The sequence below is a fragment of the Prunus persica genome, chromosome G2 (assembly GCF_000346465.2).
Source record: "Prunus persica cultivar Lovell chromosome G2, Prunus_persica_NCBIv2, whole genome shotgun sequence".
NCBI classification, from domain to species: domain Eukaryota; kingdom Viridiplantae; phylum Streptophyta; class Magnoliopsida; order Rosales; family Rosaceae; genus Prunus; species Prunus persica.
Window position 1 is genome coordinate 25,067,481 of NC_034010.1, and position 23,212 is coordinate 25,090,692.

Genomic DNA, 23,212 nt, shown 5'->3' on the forward strand with positions numbered 1-23,212 from the left:
GCAAAGGATCAAAGTCTTTATTTTTTGGTAAGGAGAAGCAAAGTCAAGCCCAAGCACAAAGATAATTAATGGCTCTAATTAGTTCACATGGCCAGCGAGAATGCCAGATCGAGATTAGTCTTTCTTTATTTTGGCAAAAATTTCTCGAAGACTTGAATATTATTAGAGGAAGACTTGAGACAAGACTAATTATGATTAGAGAAAGACTTGAGAAAATAATATTAAAGAAAGACTTTAAGAATATTATTAATCACCGCAATTTAAAGATTCATAACTTTCCAATATGAAATCTTCATTTATATTATTTAAGCGTACATGATAAAATCTAGTCTAATCGCCTACTAGGCCTACAAATGTGTTTACCATATACTTCAACTTGAATTGAGTTCTTTCCAGATTTGGTCTTAAATTAAGGGGGATTTGGTGCATCTTCATTTGCAAATTCCCGAGCCTTATTCAAACCTGAAGCCCCCGAATTCATGCTCTATTGTAGAAACCCTCCTGAGTCGTATTTTTGGTTATATCCTTGAACAAAAACAGGAACTCAGGTCTCTTAGTAAATAAGTTTGAGTTATGGCTATACCTGAAGTAACTTTAGTTGTGGAGAACCCAGAAGAGAATGCTGAAGTAACTTCACTTGTGGAGAAATCCGAAAAAAAAAAAGCTGAATTAATTCCACTTGTGGAGAAATAGGAAGAGAAAACTGAAGTAACTTCACTTGTGGAAAACCCGGATGTAGAGCAAGGTATTGCAAGGTTAGTTCTTTAATTTCTCTAACACCATTTTAATTTTTTTCCTCTACATATATATAAAAAAAAAATGTCTACAATTTTTTGTTTTGTTTTTGTAAATGCACATCATTGATATATATATATATATATTGATACTATCAATACTTCGACTATATAGATCGATCGAACAATGAATTTGTATGTTCAGTGGCTGTTCCAATGAAACATTGCTTTGTATTGTCTTCCAGAAATTCAGATTCAAATTCAAAGAGCACACTTGACCTGTTTATTTTCCGCCCTTTGTTTTTAAGTAAAGAAATTAAACGGTAAAAAAAAGAGACTAAAATCTCTCCATTATTTGACTTCTCCACTAATCAAATCCAGTATGAAACTACTTGTATTGATTTTGTGACTTCAATTAGATATATCTTGGAATTAAAGTAAACTTTGGATTAAAGTCTTTGTTTACACTTTCTTAAATAATCAAAATTTAATATAATACAATTCACCCATGTTTTTCCCATTATTATCTCTTTTTTTTGTTCTCTCTCTTTTTTTTTCTTTTTTTTCTGTAATAACTGCCACACATGGGGCGGATCTAGCCCTTTTTCGACTAGGCGGTATCGTCCCCAGGTAGTAATTCTCATTTTCTTTTCTAAAGGGAGGGGATCTTTGAACGCAAAGGAGCTTATGAACTCCCTTGCTATGTTGCAATACGTGCCACGGGTGCTTCAACTTTACTTCTCATATGTAAGGAACTTACAGGGAATCCATCTGAAAATATTAAGGTATGGGTTAAAGGTGTACTCAATTTCCTTTTGTACATCATTTCTAGTCATGTAAATTTTACTCTCATCATAATCTTTATTAATTCTTTTTGTTTGATTTATTGGTAGCTTATGTTCTTATATAAATGAACCAACTTGATGAATGACGAAAACTCATCATGACGACAATTAAGAAATTTGACAGCTTAATTACCATTTTTTTCACCTTTTTTTAGAATTTTCTTTACAGTTCAATTTTATTAACTGACTTGTTGATTCTTCAGGTAATCGAGACCTTTTGGTACTTTTTTGCTATTCAACGAATGACAACTTGCTGGAAAATTGCATGTCAAACAGGCAATAGATGTGAATCTAGTACTAATTTTGTCTACGAGGATAATCAGTTCAGAAATACCACACTTAAATGACTTATGCCCAATAAATTCACCAAATATGCACCGCTCTTTGATTTTGGTATATTTGTTGATGTCCTTCAATCTGGTATATCGTGAAGGAAGTTGAGGTTCCACCCCAAAACCAATTGGCAATGGGGGGAGTAACCCAACTCCTTATAAGCCCTTGCTAGGTTTCTCAACTTTCCAATGTGGGACTCTTTACCTTCACATTCTCACACGCCCCCGCACGTGTGGCGAATTTTCAAGCCTAACACGTGGACAACACATTTTGGGTGACGTGGAGCACGTGTGGCCGTTGGGCTTTCACACGTGGGCAACCCGCTCTGATACCATGAAGGAAGTTGAGGTTCCACCCCAAAACCAATTGGCAATGGGGGGAGTTGCCCAACTCCTTATAAACCCAGGCTAGGTCCCTTAACATTTTAATGTGGGACAAACACTCTCAACATATCGGAGTCAACAAATTATCCACAAAAGTTCTCCAACAGTTTTTGGTGGGGTCTGCGCAATTTGAGGTTTGTACATACTAAATCCCTTGATCTTACGTCCAAATTTGTCTCTTATATTTGCTCCTTTTCATTTTTTCAGTTCTCTTGGCTCAAACCTCCAGCCTAGTAATACATGGGAAAACCTCTTTGCGGCTTTTATTTCTGTAATTGGCTTGCTACTATTTTTATATCTTACTGGAAATTTGCAGGTTGGTGCTAAAAACTTGTCTTTAAGCTTAATCTCCTCGATAATGAACTGAGCCTTAATTAGCTGTTGTTTTGGATTAATAGACATACATGCAGTCAGAGCTGCAAGAGTAGCGGCACGCAAGATTAAATTTGAAAACAAGTTGGACAAGAAAGAAACCGAGATAGAAAACTGGTTATCCAAGAATTTCATCATCCCTGGAAGTGCCAAGGATAGGTTAAAGTCGAAGATCATGAAAAAGGTCAAGCATGAACTTGAGCAAGACAGGGATGTCGACGTGGAGAAGATCCTCTCCATTCGTCCATTGAGACTTCAAACCTATATCAATTGGTGTGGAAAAAGCTCAAGGCAGTAAGTCTCCAGATTTTATCTTCTATTTTTCCTTTTCATGGTTGTTGATGCTCAAAATGGTTCGGTCAAGATTGAGTCCAACTTAGTGATGAGGTGTGATGGATGATGGATGAAGGTGAGGACATTCACCAAGTGTGTGAGGATTTAGGCAAGCGATAAACATATAGAAGACAAGATATACGTGGTTCACCCGAATGATGGGCTACGTCCACGGAGAAAGATGTTCTCATTATGATAATGTTTGTTTACATTTGTACAAGGGGATTAGACCCAAATATAAATATAACAAGTGAGAAGCCCAGCCCAGAGATGGATCCAGAAGAGAGAGTCCAACTTAGTGATGAGGTGTGTGGAGTCTTCAGCAGGGAAGAAGGCTAGGACCTTCGGTAAGAGGAGAACCTGCAGAAGACAAAGTGGGAGAAGCGCAGTCGTTAAGCTTCGGACACCAATGTGGTGTCGACCGAAAGCTCTCCGATGCTTAAGTCAGCTATAAGTGATAACTTTGGGAGAGTAACAGTAAAGGTGAGAAGGTAATTATCTTTTTTACTTGGGTACTGTTCTCTATTTATAGGGAAGTGAAAATGGGAGCTTTGCACAAAGTTTCGATGTAGGACTTTATGCAAGTCGCTGTGGTGGTGACACGTGTCTTGGAGATTAGGTTCGGCAGTTGGGAGCTTCGGCAGGTGTCTGGCACCTTGGAAGAGTGTCTTCCTTCGGCGGGGGAGAAGGCATGTCTGCCTTGGTGCTAGTCGCTTTAAGGCTGGATATGCTTGGTTGATTATGGTGTAAACAATTGTATAGTTAAATTTAAATGTGTTTAATTAATGTATAGGTGCCAAAGCTTTAGTCTATGGATGAAGAAGTGTAAAAAGCAATGTCCAAGCATCTGATACTTAAGAAATATGCTGCAAATAGCTACATCATAAAAGAGAATGAACCACTTTGAATGATGTTGTTGATCGCGGACGGAGTTGTAAAGGTTGAAGGTAGCAGTAGCAGCAATGAAGTTTCTAGTCGGTTGCTTGAAACAAGGCATTTCTATGGAGAAGAACTTATGGATTGGGTAAAGGTTTCTTTGTTTCCTTCCTTGTTACGCCCTTTCCACCAGTGCCTTTCTGGCCGTCAATGATGTGGAAGCCCACCTTCTCATGGCCATCAACTTGTGTGCGGTAGCCGCTTTTTACTGTGAGAATTTCAGTGAGAGCACTTTCAGCCCCCCACCAGTTGATGTTCGGTTTAACAGCCTAGGTCTTGCTAATCTGCCATATCTATATTGCATATTCAAGGGTAGCTGAATAACAACATTTTGGATCATTTCTGTAAAAATCACTTATGCTCGTATTCGTGAAAGAGCAGTTAGCATGTGCTTCTCCTTTTAAATTTTCTGCAAAAAGCTTTCAAATTTTGTTTTTAATTGTCTAATAGCATTTTTAGGCATGTCAAAAGAAGTTATAAACAAATCATATAAAGGATTTGAACTTTCATAATAAAAGATGTATATATGCAGAAGTACACATTTTACAATTATATTGTCCAAAATATATATTCTACAGTTTGATATTGAACTTATTTGATAGAAATCCAAGTAGCTTTTCCGTGTATATATATGGCATGTGAAAATCATGTTGATGATGTTCAAATGGCAAGTTGTGTTTAGCCTTCCTCTTTACATAATTTAAGCCTACATATTTCGTTTTTGTATTAATTTTTGTTGTGTTAGGTTTGCATATTTTTTTTTCCAAAGAAATGAATCTAAAAGTTTGGAAATTCCAAAAAGAAAGGAATTCATTAAATATGAACCGTTGGATCATAAGGTACAATTAATCCCAAGGTAGATTCCAAAAACATCACTTTATTTCATAGACACTTGCCCCTTCACGCATGTGTCAATTGATTTTTTTTTTTTTGGGAATTAAGAAAAGATAACATGGGTAGTTGTGTTCTATAAAAATAGGATTCATTATCTGATTTTTCTTTAAATTTTATTTTTTTTAATATAAAAAAATGTGAATTTACCATATTATCCTCATTTAATTAATAATTTTAATTCCTAATATTTGAATTAACCAAGAGTATTTTTTGATATTTTGAATGTTTCATCATTCTCTGTTTTTTTCTTTATATATATAGATAAACGAGAAACACACCAAATTGAAATTTTGTGGACTTTAGGATGAATTGTCAGCCGTAAATTCGTTTTCGAATTATTTAGCACTAGATTACCACTACTCATACGGGGCCCATCAACTGATTTTTGGGCGACTAAATTCTACCTGCGCGTGAGGCGCGCGTCTCCGCTGGGATTCCCCAAACTTTAGCAGCCTCTCTCTCCTTCCACTTCCACAAGCGGGGCCAACTCCTGCACATACCCGGTAAACACATTTTCTTTATATTTTTTTGCATCTCCGGCCAGTTTTCTAAATTTACCAGCATTTACACCTCTGCATTGAAGGTGTTGCCGGCAGCTCCAGGTGTAAATCTGACATGCACCTCCCTTTACACCCCACCATTAATTGGATGGAGATGCTCTCACTATGTTCGCCCGCTATATGATATTATGTTCCACACCACACTACTCTTAAAATTGCAGGTTTGTGATAGCAGTGGTATAGTGGATGTGGATAAGATAAAGCTTGGAGTGATTGGCCCTTGAGTTTAGAGGTATTCTTGACCTGTAAAAGGCAAGTCATTTCAACTTGTGTATCACGGGAATGTCATTATTTACCGTAAAATTGCTTTCAAAATGAAAGCCTATAAGTTTGTTTTGTGCTTCTACTAGGATGTCTTGGTATTAATATGCATGTATAGGAAGAGTTTTAATTTAAAGTGGGCAAATAAACTAAATTTGATCTTAAAAAGAAAAGGAGTGGGGACAAAGACTATAAAAAGTCTACATAGGTCAATTCATTTTTCCTCTTCTTTTCTTTGCCAATTCCAAGCCCAGTATTAAAAGTTGCTTTTGAATTATGACAACCAACTTTTCACCCACCAACTGAGTTTCTACATTAGAATTATTGCACAAGTATTTGTATTTGTTGCCAAAAAAAAACACAAAAACAAAGAATTCACTTCTATTAATAATTCTCTTGAAGAGGATTTCTTCTTGCTGTAACCGGAAAAGTTGGAGTTATGGCCAAAGACGATGTAGCTGAAGTTGTGGAGAAGTCGGAAGAGATTGCTGCTGCACCTGCACGGTTTGGTTTCTTTAACTTAAAACTACATATGCATTTTCTTCTTCCCTTAATATTAATTAATATTTTGTATCAAAAGCATGACTCATATCTATGGCTATATTTGTTTTGTTTTTTTTTTTTTCTGTTCTCCAGTAATCGTGATTCAAACTCAGAGGCTACAGTGGAAAATTCAGCCGTGAAAGATGAGGATGGATCAAGTAGAAACTGGTGGGTCTTTCCTTCAAGAGAGGAAAGTCATGATCCTGAAGAGCCAATCCTTCAGAAGTGGAAGAAGATATTTGTAGCATCATGTCTGCTTGCTATTTTACTGGATCCATTGTTTCTCTATGTTCCTATGATGAAAGATGATATCAAGTGCCTGCAGTCTGACAAAAACTTGAAGATTGCTGCTCTTCTTTTGAGATCAGTCACAGATCTTTTCTATATATTTGACATCATTTTTCAAATTTATACATCTGATTACTTTTCAGGTTTAATTAATGAATATCGAGGCAAACAGTATTCCGACTACTCAAAAATAAATTTTTGTCGGGAACATATTGTGCCAAAAATAGCTAAGATAATCGGGGAGTCATGTAATATCTTAATTGATATTTTGGCTATTCTTCCGCTTCCTCAGGTAATAGAATCCCTTTGTCGGAATTAATTTCTTGTTTTACCAATCTCCCTATTTTTGTTTATCATGCAAAGCGAATTTGATCTTATTATATTTAGGCTTAGCTGTTGATTTACCTTCTGAACTTATACCTAATTTTCGTTTTACTCCTTATATATATATTTTTAGAAAATTAAGAATATGAACTTCTTCTTTTTTCCACAGAGAGAGAGAGAGAGAGAGAGATTCAATTTTCAGTTTTTTATTTATTTTTAACATTCGAAATGACCATTTTGCCCTCATATTTAACGGCAAATTGGATGAAATGTTGCGGATTTAGACAGTGGGGGGGAAATTGGAGGAAAAAAAAAAGTTGATATCCTTAATTTTCTAAAAGAAAAATAAGAGGTAAATCGAAAGTTAGGTACAAGTTCGGGGGCAAATAAAGAGTTAACCCTTATATTTATTATAAAAGCATAAGAAATGTGCAGGTGTTCTATATATCTTAGCTAATGATTCACTACTTTACTCATGATAATTAGATTTTAATTGTTTGTATTATTAATGTATGTTGTCCAGGTTGCAATTCTCATTTTCTTTCCAGAAATGAGGGACTTGAGATCTTTCAACACAATAAGGATGGTTATCATGAATCTTTTTATTTTGTTGCAATATGTGCCACGAGTGTTTCGCATCTACTTATCATGTAAGGAACTTAAAAGGACTCCAAAAAAACAGAATGGAGAGACTGCCAAATGGGTTAAATGCGTCTTGAATCTCCTTATGTACGTCATTGCTAGTCATGTAAGTTTCAATATTTTATCATAATTTATTTTAAATTCATGTAACACTTGCTTGCTTGATTTAGATAAATAAAAGGCTTATATGTAGCATTGTTTGGTTTATGTACATCATTGCTAGTCATGTAAGTTTTAATATTTTATCGTAATTTATTTTAATTTCATAGCACGCACTTGCTTGATGTAGCATTAATTGTTTGGTTGGATTTCTTGCTAAAAGTAGTCTTAAATCAATCGATCTTTATGAAGGGTGAATATGATGAACAATAGGGCAAAACGATAGATATACTACATATTCCTGACTTGTATTTGCAGAAACAAGAATGTGTCATAACATTAAGTTCTTCTTTCAAGTTAGTGTACGTTTTTTTCCCTTTCTTTTTGTTACAAGGGAGGAATCAACTTCTAGTCTTAGGCGTAAATATTATCACACGCTATCATGAGAATCTAATGTTGGGACGTGAGCCCTCTCAAATTTGACAACATTTATTCAGTATATTTGATTTATTTTTTTTAAACTTGTAATTTCCTTACTCGAGTGAAGTTATTTTTTTTATTTATATTTTCGTAATTCTAATTAATTAACTTGATATTTTCTAGGTACTTGGTGCCATATGGTACTTTTTTGCTATTCAGCGAATGGGCATTTGTTGGCATAATGCATGTCGAAAAGTAAATGGATGTAACACTACTACCTTTGGATGTCATGACCATCACACATTTAGAAATATGACATTTCTAAATTATTTGTGCCCTGTAAGACCGATGAATACAACGCTCTTCGATTTTGGTATATATATTACAGTCCTTCAATCTGGTATAACGGGGTCAACAAATTATTTCGAAAAGCTCTCCAATTGTTTTTGGTGGGGCCTGCAAAATTTGAGGTTTGTGTATTTTTATTGTTTGTTTGGTCGGAGATTGATTTGCTTATTTTGAATCATTGAATTTATAACTTGAAACTTTTGGCCAATGCCTATTTTCTTTAGAAGCATTTGTTGAATGAAAAGCAAATTTTCAATTTTGTATTAAATATATTTAATAATCTCATTTCTGCAGTTCTTTTGGTTCAAACCTCGAGCCTAGTATCAATGGATGGGAAAACCTCTTCGCGGCTTTTATATCTATTATTGGCTTGCTTTTATTCTTATATCTCATTGGAAATTTGCAGGTTAGGGTTGAGTCTTATATTTTTTTCAAAAAAATTAAATGATTTTTTTTTTTTTTTTTTTTTTTTGCGGCTAATTTTATTTTGATCACTAATTCCTAGCTAATGACAAAGCTGCCTTGTTGTGGCATATACAGGCATACCTGCAGTTTGATACCACAAGAATAGAGACCCATAGACACAAGAGGAGAGTGGAAGAGAAGATGAAAGAGAAAGGTCAAAAGATAGAGCTGTGGTTATTTTGCATCCCCGAAAGGTTGAAGGAGGATATGAAATTGCTGATCATGGAGAAGGTTCGACAAGAACTTGAAGAAGACAGGGATGCTGATTTGAACTATATCCTCTCTACTCTTCCCATGGACATTCAAAGCAGTATTAGAAGTGGTATCCCTATCACAAGGTTGACTCAAGTAAGTTCCTCCAAATCCATCACTTTCAAAGCCTTTCCATATATATATAATCTCAATACTTTAATTCTTCCGAGAATTAATGAATTCTCATCCATCCTAGAACTGTTCTTCTTCTTTTTTTAGGGAGACTAATAATTATGTATAAGATTTTTAATTTCTCTCTTTAATAATGTATTTTTTTAATTATTCACAGGTGCCAATATTTAAAGACATGGATGAAAAAGTGTTGAAAGCAATCTGTCGGTATCTTAAGCCAAGGAGGTATGCTAAAAACGGTACCATTACTCAAGAGGGTGGACCACTTGAAATGATGCTCTACATTGTGAACGGATTTGTAAACATTGAAGAAAGAGATGGTTCTAATAACTTGCAACGAGGTGCAAGAGAAGTATATGGAGAAGAACTTCTACGTTGGCCATTGTCGAACTCATTTCCCCACGTATTACCGTCGGCAACGTTGTCTGCTACGGCAGGAAGTGATGTTGTAGCCCTTGCTCTCACGGCCACAGACTTAGACAGTGTGGTCTCTGAATTCGGAAGGCAATATTTCTTTGGGATGATTACATGTAAAATGTTCAGTGTAAAAGAAGTGGAGAAGGCAACAGACACTTACCATGTAAGTAGATTCATCAGAAGGCAACAAACAATTACCTCTAGAGGAGTCTCTACAAGAGTTTACAAAGGGGTGCTAGCAGATAAAACAGAGGTTGAGGTAACGAGGTACACAGTGAATTGTTCCTATGATGATTATCCATATTTGGTTAAACTGGTGGCTGTTGCTTCTCGTACCAACCACAAAAATTTGGTGAGGCTCTTAGGTTGCTGTTTGGAAGGACAAACAATTGCACTGGTTTCTGAGTACATTCCGAATGCCTGTACTCTTTTTCAACGCATTCATGGAGAAGAAGGAGAAGAAGGCAAACCATCATCACCACTTTCATTGGAGTTACGAATGAAGATAGCATCTGAAACCGCAGGAGCCCTAGCTTACTTACGCTCATTAACTACCACGCCAATCTTACCCTCTTTTGTGTCGACAACAAGTATACTTTTGGATGATAATTGCACGGCAAAGTTGTGCAGCTTTGGACTTAGATTTGTGCCCAATGATAGCCGGTATTCATTGTCATCTATAAGGCAAGGATGCTTCGACCCTGAATCAAAGACACTAATAGAAAGGCTGGACGTCTATGGCATTGGAGTTGTCCTAGCGGAGCTTCTAACAGATCCAAATGCAATTTCTTCATCAGGGGATCGTGACTTGACGAAGCTGGTAAACTCATTTCTAGAGGATCGCTTGAAAGAAATTCTCGATCGTAAAATAATATTGAAGGAAGGAGATTTTAGGACAGCCAAAAAAGTGGCACATCTGGCAACAAGATGTTTAAGGTATGAAAAGGAGGAAATGCCTTCCATGAAAGAAGTAGTCGCGGAGCTTGAGGGAATATTGCGCATTCTTAGGGCAGAGCAAGGTGGAGAAGCTAGCTTCTCTTGATCTCCCAAAAGGAAACAACCACTTTGTAACCAAAAAAGTAAAAAAAAAGGTAAATGTGCATTTGTTAGTTATAGATGACTAACATATGTGTGTCGCCTACTTGCAACAACATTGGTCGGTAAATCAAACTAATTTCGGCTATGTTTTTGGAATTTTGAATGTTTCAGTATTTGAGACATTATCTTTATGTATATATTATATTATATTGAGTTTTTCTATGAACATTCCAACTAAAAATATTAAAATTTGGAAGGAATTCCGAAAATAACATTTATTTCATAAGTTTAAATTTGAGTAATATATTGGACATTTAGAACATCTCCATCCATAAGGGCTAAGGTAAGGGCAAGGGCAAGTAAGGATTGCCACTATTCATGTGGATAGTGGCAGCCTTGCCTTTTTTGGTTTCACCCCAAAAGGCTAGGGCAAGGGCAAGAAAAAAAAAAAGAATATGCAACAAAATATAAATTTGTTATGTATTTATAGGGAAAGTGAATAAAAGTATTATGTATTTATAGGGAAAACATCCATAATTTTTTGGTATTTTTTTTTTTAAAAATTTGATTTTTTTCTATTTTTTTCAATTTTTTGACTCGCTGACATCAGCGTGACATCACCACTGATATCAGCGCCCTAGGGCTGAAGCCCAGGCAAAATCTGCCCTTGGGCTTGCCCGGGCTGCAGGTCGTGCGCTGGAGGGTCTTTTGGGCTGGCAGGGGGCCTTTTGCCCGGGTTGGTGGCATGCGCTGGACATGCTCTTATAGGGAAAAAAATTGTATTTGCTACACGGCTGGGCCCCACACTGACGCAAATGTTGGCGGGTAGCTCCCTACCAAGTCGCGCGTCGTCAGCGAGTGAGTGGAACATGTCTTTGCTTCACGTGGGTGCTCGGCTTTCTCGTGGGGCTCGCTTGGGTTTGTTTTTATTTTTTTCTTCAATGGGCTTGAAACTTAGGTGCCCCGAAACAGGTCCATTGGACTATCACTTATACTTAAAAAAGAATTACTAGTGGGAAGAGTCTTTAAACTTAACTTGGTAATAAACTAATTTGCTTTGGTCAGTAATGACTAGGTCAATTGTCAACGCACTAACTTGGCCTTTTCTTTTTTTCTTCTCTTTTTTGGCAAATCAGGCACAGTCCAGCGATACAAAACTACAGAATTGAGTTGACAGCACAATAAAAGATAAAGCAATAATGTTTTTGTGTACCTGTGGAATGAGTGGCCCTTATAAGTTTGGGGTATTCCTTGACCCTGAAAAAGGCAAGTCATTTCAAGATATACGACACGACGTACAGTAAGTCGCGTAGTAGTGCAATAATGTTATCATATTGCAACTGTCCACATTACTAATGAGTATTTCTCCAAAATATAATGTGGTAAAATTGATTTCAAAATGAAAGTCTAGATACCGCGTGCTGCGTGCATGGAATTTTCCATCAAATAATAGAGACGACCGGATGTTGACTCTAAGAGTTTTTCCTTTCTTCCACATTTTCCCTTCGATTGCAAGAGTCCAATGACCAAGACCCTTCGCTAATGAGAGAAACAATGCAAATGCTCGACAATTGTACAGTGGCGGGCCCGGCATTGCTTAAAGAAAATAAAAAAGAGGTCAGCCTTCACGTGGTCTAGTGTATTCAGGGCCAGCCTTGGATGTTGACTCTAAGCATTTTCACCATGTGCTATGACAAAAAGTAGGATGAGAAAATAGTTGTCACTATTCAAATGCATATGAGGAAAGGAATATGTATAAAGTTTTGATATAGAAAGTAAAGAATTTTGTTAGATATTTATAATAATAAAAAAATCTGAATTTTTTTGTTTTTTGTTTTAATTTTTTAATAATGACATTATAATGACGTCAACATTAAGTCAGTTTATCCAAACAAGTTTTGTTTTTGGGCTTGCCTAGCTTGGGGCCTCCCGATGGAAATGCTCTAACAGTCTTTCCAAGCTAGGCCATTATTATCAAGTTGTATGTCACTATGAGGGGTGGACATCGAGATCAAAAAATCAAAACATCGAGCAGGATCATATGGAAAAAATCTAAGAAAAAAAATCGATTCACTAGAAAAGTCAACAAACTAGCACCAAACCAAACCGGATCAGTTCAAATCGGTTCTAGTTTCGATTTCAGACCTCATCAAATCGGACTAGACCGGTTGTGTATATTTTTATTTTTTATTTTATACAAAATTATTTAAATCAAATGCTACATTTTTAATCATATAACTAATATTTCTCCAAACTCAACTTCAAAACATCTCTATTTTCTAGGCCCAATATCTCTATTTGCATGAAATTGAATCATTTGTTTTTAGTTGAATTTGTATTTAAAAAAATTAGTTTGAAAAAATAATAATAATCCGGTCCATAACATCCGGTCCAAAACTGGAAACTGAACTGGAATCGAGAACCGGCTAGTTTCAATTTTTTTTTTTTATACTAAAATCAGATCTAACCGTACCAATTAAATAGTTTTGCTTCCAATTCCAATTTGAGATGGAAACCAGACTAGACTGGACCATACTCCTAGTCACTATGTTGGCCAGATATCCCAATATATTATGTTCTACACTTTTTTCATATTAAGTTTATCTAATAGAACAAAAGTAGGTTTTCTAGTAAAGAAATGTTTGGTTTGAGATTGCAGTGCATAAAGATAAAGAAATGTTGTTGTGTACAGTAGCCCTTATTTTATATACAAATTACTAATGGGTAATTCTCCAAAATAAAGTGACTAATTGATTTCAAAATGAAAGCCTATAACTTAGTTTTGTGCTTCTAAGATGTGGCTAAAATTAATCTACTTAAGGCTAGTTTGATATTATTGTACTTTTTAAAAAAAAACTGCGTCAATTAAGTAATAAAAATTTTATTTGTGTCAATTTAGTACGTTAATTAATTTTTGTGTCTAACTGGTCTCTATTAAAATTTAAGCTCTTTTACTCTCTGCTCGGTAATTTATTTAAGGTCAAGAGCTTTTACTTTTGACCTCTTAACTTTTAGTATTATATTAATCCTGTTTCGTTTGAAATAACACTTAATAAACAAACCAAACTAAGAGCATCTACAATGGGCTCCCTAAATTACCTTCTTAGACAAATTTTAGAGAGGATTTGGAAAAATACAATTCCAACCATACTCCCTATCCACCTCCTAAAATAAGGAGACTTCTAGGAGCTTCTAAATTTAAGGAGAGAGAAAGGACTTCTAATGGCTCCCTATAATTTAATGCTGCTTTATTTAATGAGTATTTCAAACCTTTAATTAATGTTAATTATTTTTATATTATTTTTTAATAGAGATGGACCAATTAAAAAAGAGTTATATCATTTATAACTCCCTAAACTAGAGAGCATGATTGGAGTTTAAATTTTATAAAGAGCTCCTAAAATAACTTTTATATATTTTTAGTTAAAATTTAACTAAAAAATAGATAGCATGATTGTGAATGCTCTAATGTCTTGAAGGCTTTTGTGGTTGAGAGACAATCGTAAAGAAGTTGACAAATATAGCAACTGCACGAGTTGGATCGCAGATCAATCAAACTGCTAATTTATGCCTTTCTGTACATGCTACTGCAAATTTGCAAAATATCGTGATTGGATGTAATATTAGCATGATTGGATGCATCATTAGTACTGTTCTCTTCAAACTCAAGTCTTGGTCAAGTAGCAACCAACAAAAATCAAGTTGCCTTAATCGGCTAGTAAAAAGACTTGCTAATTAAGTTGATTTGGTACTCAATTTGCTTTTTATAAACTTGGAAAGATTGTTTTTCATTTTCTTTTTTGTTGGATATGTCAATTTCTGAACTTTAGATTATTTCCACCCAACTGAGTGCTAGCTAGCCGGATCAATTTCTGCCACTCTCACTCTCAGCCTTGTCCAAATTTCCCCCTTTCTTGCTCCACCTTGTAGAAAGCCTCCTATAATTTCCTGAGAAATTGGAGTTATGGCCAACCCCGATGTAAGTTCTGTTGTGGAGAAGTCGGAAGAGAAAGCTGGACGGTTTGGTTTCTTTAACTTCAAACTATTTATGTGCATTTTCCTTTTCCCTTTAAATAAATTCTGTATAAAAAAAATAGGACTTGTGTGTCTGCGGTGGCTGCTCAAAATTTTATACATGTTTGTTTTGTGTTGTCCAGTGATTCAGACTCAGATTCAAAATCATACTCAAGTTCAGACACTACAACGGGAGAATCTTCCATGGAAGAATGGCAGATATCAAGAAAAAAAAGGCCAATGATGATGATAGTGAAAATTCTTGAGCTGTTTCACTGGATCCTTGCAAGGTGGAAGAAGATGTTTGTAACATCATGTGTGTTTGCTGTTTCACTGGATCCTTTGTTCCTCTACATTCCTATCATCGATCAGGATATGAACTGTCTGAGTTTGGACCAAAATCTGAAGATAACAGCTCTCGCATTAAGATCTGTCACAGATCTCTTTTATATTATGGACATCATTATTGAAATTTATACATCTGGGATCTGTTCAAGTTTAACCAATGAATTTCATCACAGCTCCAAATTACAATTCTTGGGGAACACTTTCTTGCCGAAAGTAGCTAAGACGATTTGGCAGTCATACATCTTAATTGATATTTTAGCTATCATTCCCCTTCCACAGGTTGAAGTCCTTTTTGGAGGAAACTTCTTCATCATCTCTTTATTTCTACTACGTTTACTGCTTTAGTTAGCATTAGTGTTGTTTCAATATTTTCTCTCACGATATTTCGCCACTTAATTGGCTTTTAAATTGTATTGTTTACAGGTACTGATTCTCACTTTCTTTTCAAAAATGAGGGCAACGAGATCCTTGGGTACAAGGAAGTTTATTATGAACTTTTTTGTTATGGTGCAATATTTACCACGGGTTATTCGCATATATCTATCATGTAAGGCACCTAAAATGTCTCACAAGAGCGAGACTCCAGTATGGGTTAAAGGTGTATTGAATTTCTTTATGTACATCCTTGCTAGTCATGTAAGTTCATCTTGTCATGATGTATTTTAACTCTATAAAGTTACATATATATTTTTACTTTCTTATCTTTTTTTCTAATAAGTTCAATTTAATTAATTTGTTGGTCATTCAGGTACTTGGAGCCGTATGGTACTTTTTTGCTATTCAACAAATGACAGTTTGTTGGGCATATGCATGTCGAAATGAAAATGGGTGCGACTCCACTACTTTTGGTTGTCATGACCGTACATCCAAAAATGATTTATGCCCTGTAAGTTCACCAAATACAACATTCTTCGAATTTGGGATATTTCTTAGTCTCCTTCAGTCTGGTGTGCCCTCGTCAACAAATTTTCTACAGAAGTTCACAAACTGCTTTTGTTGGGGCCTACGAAATTTGAGGTTTGTACCTTGTAAGTCAAAAACGATACTAAATCTTACCCTATAATCAATAAGTCCTAATCAACTTTGAAAAAAATTTACACATTTTTAACCACATTGAATTGTTGCAGAGGAAAATTAGTGGTTGTATATTTCTTACTTAACATTAAATTTGTAAGTTCATGCTCGCATCTTATTTATTTTTGCAGTTCTCTTGGTTCTAATCTCCAGCCCAGTACCAACACTTGGGAAAACCTCTTTGTGGTTTTTATTTCTATAATTGGCTTGCTACTGTTTATATATCTCATTGGAAATCTGCAGGTTTGTACCCATTTAATTATAAATAAATAAAAGTCTACATGCTTAATATATATATATAATGACCAATATGATCCCAGTGAATTTGTTTTTTTTTTTTTCAAATATGTCCATGCGGTTTTAACTTTATCAATCATATCCCTATAGGTTTTGTTTTCAATACCCAAGGAAAAAGAAAGAATTCGTCGCGCTCGCCTAGATGCTTTAGTTTGTTCTTGATTGTAAATGAAATCTAATTGTAGAAACCTCATTCCAAGTTGATAACAGGGAGAGAAGAATGAACAATTGAATAAAAGAAGAAGATTTAGAGACCAAATTATTGAAACTGATTAATTAATCTCGTCGTGGGACCAAATTATATGTTGGCTGATATTTCTTTAGTAAGTCAGCCAATCAATCAATGAACTGATTAACTCTCACTTATTGTGGAATAGACATATTTGTCCTTGGACACTACAAGAATAGAGGCGCATAGACACAAGATGAAAATTAAACGGAAGATGGAAGAGAAAGGTCAAGAGCTAGAATTATGGTTGCCTAAAAATGGCATCCCTGAAAAGTCACATAAGAATATAAAGTTGCAGATCATGGAAAAGGTAGAACAAGAATTTGAAGAAAACAGGGATGTTGATTTAGATAATTTCATCTCTACTCTTCCCTCAGATCTTGAAAACCAGATCAAAAGTTATATGCCGTTCACTAGGTTGAAAATGGTACGTTTGTCCAAACCCATGACTTCATTTTGCTGCTATGATGTTATGTTACTTATTTAATCATTCCTCTTAAATATTAATTAATTCATTAATGGTAGGTGCGAGTCCTTCAAAACATGGATGAACAAGTGTTGAAAGCAATTTGTCAGCATCTAAAGCCCAGGAAGTATACTGAAGACAAGCTCATTCTTCGAGAGGGTGAACCACTTAAAATGATGCTCTTCATTGTGGAAGGACATGTAGCCATTGAAAAGAAAGGTGTTTCTATTTTGAATCAAGGTGCCAGAGAATTATATGGAGAAAAGCTTCTAGCTTGGCCATTCTCGACATCTTTTCCAAAGAAGTTACCCACCGCAACAGAGTCTGCTAGGGCAATTGGTGATGTTGAAGCCCTTATTCTAATGGCCAACGACATGAAGGGTGTAGTCTTTAAATTCGGGGTGCATTTCATCAAAAAGTATGGCAAACTCAAAGAAAAATTGGCTAATCATCATCTAAGACCTATGGGAGCAGCACCAGCATCTATGGACCTAGCACCAGCATCTATGGGAGCAGCACCAGCATCTATGGAGGTACCACTCAGACTCTTTACTGAAAAAGAACTTAAGAAGGCCACACAAAATTACAATGCAAGTGCAAGGATTGGTGAAGGAGGTTATGGAATAGTTTACAAAGGAATACTGCCAGATAAAACAGTTGTTGCCATAAAGAAGTCCAAAATGCATGCCCCAGCCATGAGCGTGAACTCCGTTAATGAGGCGTTTATTCTTTCTCAGATCAACCATAGAAACATCGTGCAGCTTTTAGGTTGTTGTTTAGAGGCAAAAACGAATTTAATGGTTTACGAGTTCATCGACAACGGGACTCTGTCTGAGCACATTCACAACGAAGGCAAAGGAGAGAAACTCTCATTTGAATTACGACTGAAGATAGCAGCAGAAATTGCAGCAGCACTATCATACGTGCACTCCATGTCAATCATACACCGAGATGTAAAGACAGCAAATATACTATTGAATCGAAATTACACAGCAAAGGTTTCAGACTTTGGAGGTTCAAAATTGCTTCATGAAGATCAAGATTCCGTGTCAACTTTAGTGCAAGGGACACTCGGATACTTAGATCCTGAATATCTTATGTCAAACACGCTAACAGAAAAGAGCGATGTCTACAGCTTTGGAGTTGTCCTATTGGAGCTACTAACAAGTCGAAGGGCAGTTTCTTTTGAAAGGCCTGAGGAAGAGAGAAACCTAGCAAGCTTCTTTCTTTATTTAGCGGAACAAGGACACTTAGATCAAATTCTTGATGGTGAAATAATCAACCGGGGAAATTATGTAACGGCCGAAAAAGTAAGCTATCTAGCAAGAAGATGTTTGATGGTTAGAGCGAAGGAAAGGCCTTCTATGAAAGAAGTAGCCATCGAGCTCGAGCAGCTAATTACGGCAACACATCTTGCAGAAAAGGCTAATTTCTCTTCATCTTCCGAAGAGACTAATTGGTTTCTTCAGCCACCTTCAAACTCTTATGTTGTGGATGTTAGAGATGAAGGTGATGATGTTGCTTCTAGTGGTTCAATTAATTCTTGTGTCTAATTAGCCTCTATTAAAATTTCACCTCTTTTACTCTCTGCTTAGTAATTTATTTAAGGTCAAGAGCTTTTATTTTTGAACCCTTAACTTTTAGTATTATATTAATCCTGTTTAGTTTGAAATAACACTAGAGAAACAAACCAATGTCTTGTACACGTTGGGAGTGTGGGTGAGAGACAATCGTGAAGAAGTTCACAAATACACAAACTCCACGTCTCAGATCGCAAATCAATCAAACTGCTAATTTATGGCTATATACACTAATTGGATCAACTACGAACTTGCCCTTCATCGTTGCATCATAAATTCTTATAAATAAGTCAAACACAAAATTTATGGATCCGAATAATAAAATTATCAATTACCCGCACAAATCCAAATTCGTAATCTTAACTAAGAGAGAAAAAAAAATTTGAGCTAGAAAACAAACATATAAAAAGGTTCCACTTGAAAGCACGAAAATTGTCACACTAATGTTTATGTAAAACCAGCATATATATATGTATGTCTATACCTAATTTAATAGATACGGAGGCCACAATTGGACTAAAAAGTGCCATCGGTAGAGTAGCATTTGGCACCCCTCATTGTCGAGCATAAGACCAGACCCCTTGTATTGAAATTATTCGTGGAGCACCCACATGAAATATCTACAGTCCCACATCGAAGTTCTACACAACATGCACACCTCCCAAAGCTTATAAAAATTGGCACAAGTCCCAAAATGGAGGTAATTGGAACTTTTGGCAATTCAGCCATTACTCTGTTCAGATTACCATATGCTCCATACTTAATCTCACTTAAGAATCAGAGAGCCTTCGGCCGTTATCACATGTAACACCCCGACTCCAAATTTAAAACATATTTTAAACTATTTAAGTGAATTTATGAATTTACCCTTAGGGTAGGGGTAAATTGGTCATTTTCTTGCCCGAAAAGTGTTTGGGGCAGTGACTCGTATTTTTGGGTAGGTGGTACTGAGACGAATTCGTAGAGACGCAGTAGGCATAATTCGGAGTTCCAACGAAGAAATTACGATCAAAACATTGACGATGACAAAACCGTAAATATTTCAAAATTTGGGTTTAAAAACACCTGATCTCTCTCTCTCTCTCTCTCTCTCTCTCTCTCTCTGCTGAACCCCCCTCCCCCTTTTCGATTTTTCGCCGGAATTTCAGACGGCGAGAACTTCGCAGTCCGACCTTCATTTCAGGTGCCGTTTCTTGCAAAAGCTTCCTCTCTTCCTCCTCTACCCAGCCCACCCCTTTTCTCCGATCGAAAACTCGGCGAACGGCGGTGGCAACGACGTGAAAAACAGCCAAAACTGTCGAAGTCACCGGCAACGTTTCCGGCCATCACGACTTGGAACAGGTAGTTCTCCTCCCCTCCTAGCTATTTCCTAGGTTGTGCGACGACAATGGTGACGGTGGTCGCCGGATCGAGGCTGTGAAGTTTCGGGTTAAACCGTGAGTTTCCGACGCCAATTCCGACCACTTGCCGTCCGAATTGGACTTGGGTGTAGTTGAATAAAGTGGTGCACTCATCGAGTAGAACCTATAGCCGGGAGGGTGGCTTGTAGTTTGGAGATTTTCCGACGAAGCTCTATCGCTTTGGACACCCGCGCTTGTGGCGGCGCGTGGGCACTGTAGCAAAGGGGCATTATTATCCCAATGCGATCTCCTGGTTGTCATGAGTGCGTAGGATTTTGCATATCTCAATTCGGACATCGTGTGACTATCGAACAGATTTTCGCATATTGTGCATTATCTAGGTTCGATAGGTTCTGATCGTTGGATCGTTTTCCAATTAAAATATGTTGTTCTAGGTATTCCTAGGATCATATAGGAATTCGCGGATCGTGAATCGAAGCCCCGGATGTTCCGATTCAATAACTTAAAGTTTATGTTTTATAATAACTGATCGATCGTGCGATCGTAAGTTATCTGATCGTCTGTTTCGGACCAAACTTGTGAGACGGGTATCTTAGACCTTGTGGAACCTTTAGAAACTTTCGGATTGTAAAACGGAGGTCGTGGGTCCCGTGGGCCCGATTGACCCAAATTGGGAAGTTTGACTGCCGGTTGACCGAGTGTCTCCTGAAGTTGTTCCATTGTCCAAATTGGGTAGTTGGACCTTAGAACGTCTCATTCCTAGTACACTTATTAGAAACCTGGGAAATTATGATATTTAATTCAAAGTACTCGTTCGAAACGCTTCATATTAATCTCGTATACGTATTCTGAAATAGGTACTCCGACCACGCATACGCAGCAGGCGGGACCCTCTCAGGGTCAAGCAGCGTGGGACTACTTGTGAGTGGACTTTGTTTTCAAATCTTATGCATGGTTTTATTGATGAAAGATTTATGCATAATGTTTTTAATGATTTATTGAATATATTATATTCATGAGTTGAACTTGATATTTGTATAGCACTTTGGCATAGTTGAGTATTGAAAGTATATTTTATATGGATTTTGGGAAATATTATGCATGATGTTTTAAATGGTATTATGGATATATTATTTATTCAATTGTTGAAAGTGATATTTTTATGAGGCATTGAAAATATATTTTGGGTTTTGACATATTTGAGTATCTTGAGTATGAATATATGGATTTTAAGGATTTCTATATATATTTGGCTATGTGTGAGGTACTTGGGTTGTTGAGATAAGATTGTGGAAAGTGGTGAGTATAGAATGTCAGTTTGGTGTGCTATAAGTACTACCCTATGTACCTCCCCTGATTTGGAACTTGGATACGGAGACTTGAGATACTTGGAATTGTCGAAACCCGGGGCATCCTTGACGGGATGTTGTTGTAGACCCTTAATTAGGTAGTCTACGTGCGTAGGACTGATCACAGACGTACGGGTTTTGAGGTTATCAACGGTACGTGCTGGCTGAGAGTTGGTCTCCCAGTTGGACGGCTCGTTCCCTAGTCACATGGTGGATTGAGGACTCTCCATGAGGACTCTGTCAGGGTGACTAGTCAAACAATCCCCCGGTTGGATTGTTTCCCCGGTACAACTAGGTGATGGTCATATTTATATTATATATATATATATTTCTTATATTATATATTTATATATATATATATATAGTTCATTCATTCTTGTTTCTCAGTGTGGATACTTCCTTGCCGGTCGTGCCAATGGGTACGCTTTCGAGAGTTTAGTTGTGGGATTTATAAATTTTGGATAGTGGGTTTTGTAAAGTGTTCTTTATGGATTTCGGACTTGGCATCTGGTATTGATTTGTTTTGATATATATATATATTATATATATATATATACTTGAGTATGATGGTTTTGAGATGCATGGGATTTCTTGCATGGTTTTCTAAACGGTAGGGTTATATTACACTGAACTGAATTGATTTTGTCCACTCACAATTTTCTGTTTTGCACCCCCCAGCCAATAGTTGACTGAGCTCCGCAGCAGAGCCGGATCGTGCGCTTCCGGGCCTTGAGCCTTTGTAGGACTCTTTCTTCATGTTATTCCCTTTGAACTCTGTTTTGTTGAAATTGAAGTTCTTAGACATGCTCTGTTATCGCCCCTGTTAGGGTTTGATTTGTGAGGCCGGAGGCCATTTTGTTGTAAACTGTTTATTCGCTTCAAAGCATGTTGCTGGTTGGGATTATTTTGTATTCTTATGCAAGTTGAATTTTGTTGTGTTTGTTCAATTCACAAGGGAAACTCTGTCAAAATTTTGGTAGAGAGTCTCGGTTTTTAGTAAGTGGGCCCGGCATCGGGGCGATGTCGGAACAAAGACGGGATTCACCCCGATTTCTAGCAAATTCTGGGGCGGGTCCTGTCATCACACCAGTGCCTAGGCCTTACCGAGCGTTTCTAATCTTGCATATCGATCGCTCTACCGAGGCCCAGCAAGGACCGAAGGCCAAGACATCACTAAGTTGGGCCTAAAAGTGCAGAACTATTTTTGTGCATCAACAATATGCCATCAAACTGCTTTCAAGCTGATTCATTGGCACTGCCTCTTGGAGAACCATGGTTAGAGCAACCACAGTGATCGCATGTGAAAGAGAGTGTATATCAGATCACACCCATCTTGTCGTAATCAGCTCCAAAAGTCGTATGTAAATGGTTGTAAATTTGCAACCAAATAAATAAAGCTACGCATTCTCGTGAGGCCACTTGGGTTTGATATTCTAGGCTTCAACCCTTCGGTATAACAAATCAAGACTTCTAATAACATCCTTTTCTTCCTGTAAAAAGGTCATAAATACCTAAAATCAATAAGCTGGAAAGAGGGAAAGAGAACAATGAGGAAATGCGAGAGATTAACGACGAAAATGTTATTATAGATTATCTATAACAATAGACTGATCTGAAACTACTCGTTAGTTTGAGTTTGCTGATCTCAAGCTATCAGCAAGGCTGGCCAGTTTATTGAAGCCAACTACTAACTTATAGGTTATGAAAATACCATCTTCATTTCTAGCACTAAATCAATCTTTTAATAACTATCCTATACCAATCTTGTGAAAATAAATATATTACATTTTTCTTTACCAGAATTTTGATATTGTTTTCCATTGCAAAACTTTGAAATCTGAGCTAATGATGCTTAGAACCTTAGACTCACATACG

General features: G+C 36.6%; 2 protein-coding genes across 2 annotated transcripts; both read left to right on the forward strand.

Annotated features, from left to right (window-relative positions):
* Positions 5,824–10,841, forward strand: LOC18787605 (cyclic nucleotide-gated ion channel 1). Its single transcript, XM_020557938.1, has 7 exons — positions 5,824–6,155; positions 6,288–6,774; positions 7,330–7,554; positions 8,151–8,437; positions 8,610–8,721; positions 8,856–9,128; positions 9,322–10,841. Exons 1-7 carry the CDS (start codon positions 6,091–6,093, stop codon positions 10,621–10,623), a joined length of 2,751 nt encoding a protein of 916 aa, XP_020413527.1. The 5' UTR covers positions 5,824–6,090; the 3' UTR covers positions 10,624–10,841.
* On the forward strand, positions 14,148–18,696 carry LOC18785394 (cyclic nucleotide-gated ion channel 1). The gene is made up of 7 exons (XM_007220122.2): positions 14,148–14,639; positions 14,777–15,260; positions 15,405–15,617; positions 15,730–15,998; positions 16,187–16,298; positions 16,730–17,008; positions 17,107–18,696. The coding sequence occupies exons 1-7, from the start codon at positions 14,584–14,586 to the stop codon at positions 18,598–18,600; spliced, it is 2,907 nt and encodes a 968-aa protein (XP_007220184.2). The 5' UTR covers positions 14,148–14,583; the 3' UTR covers positions 18,601–18,696.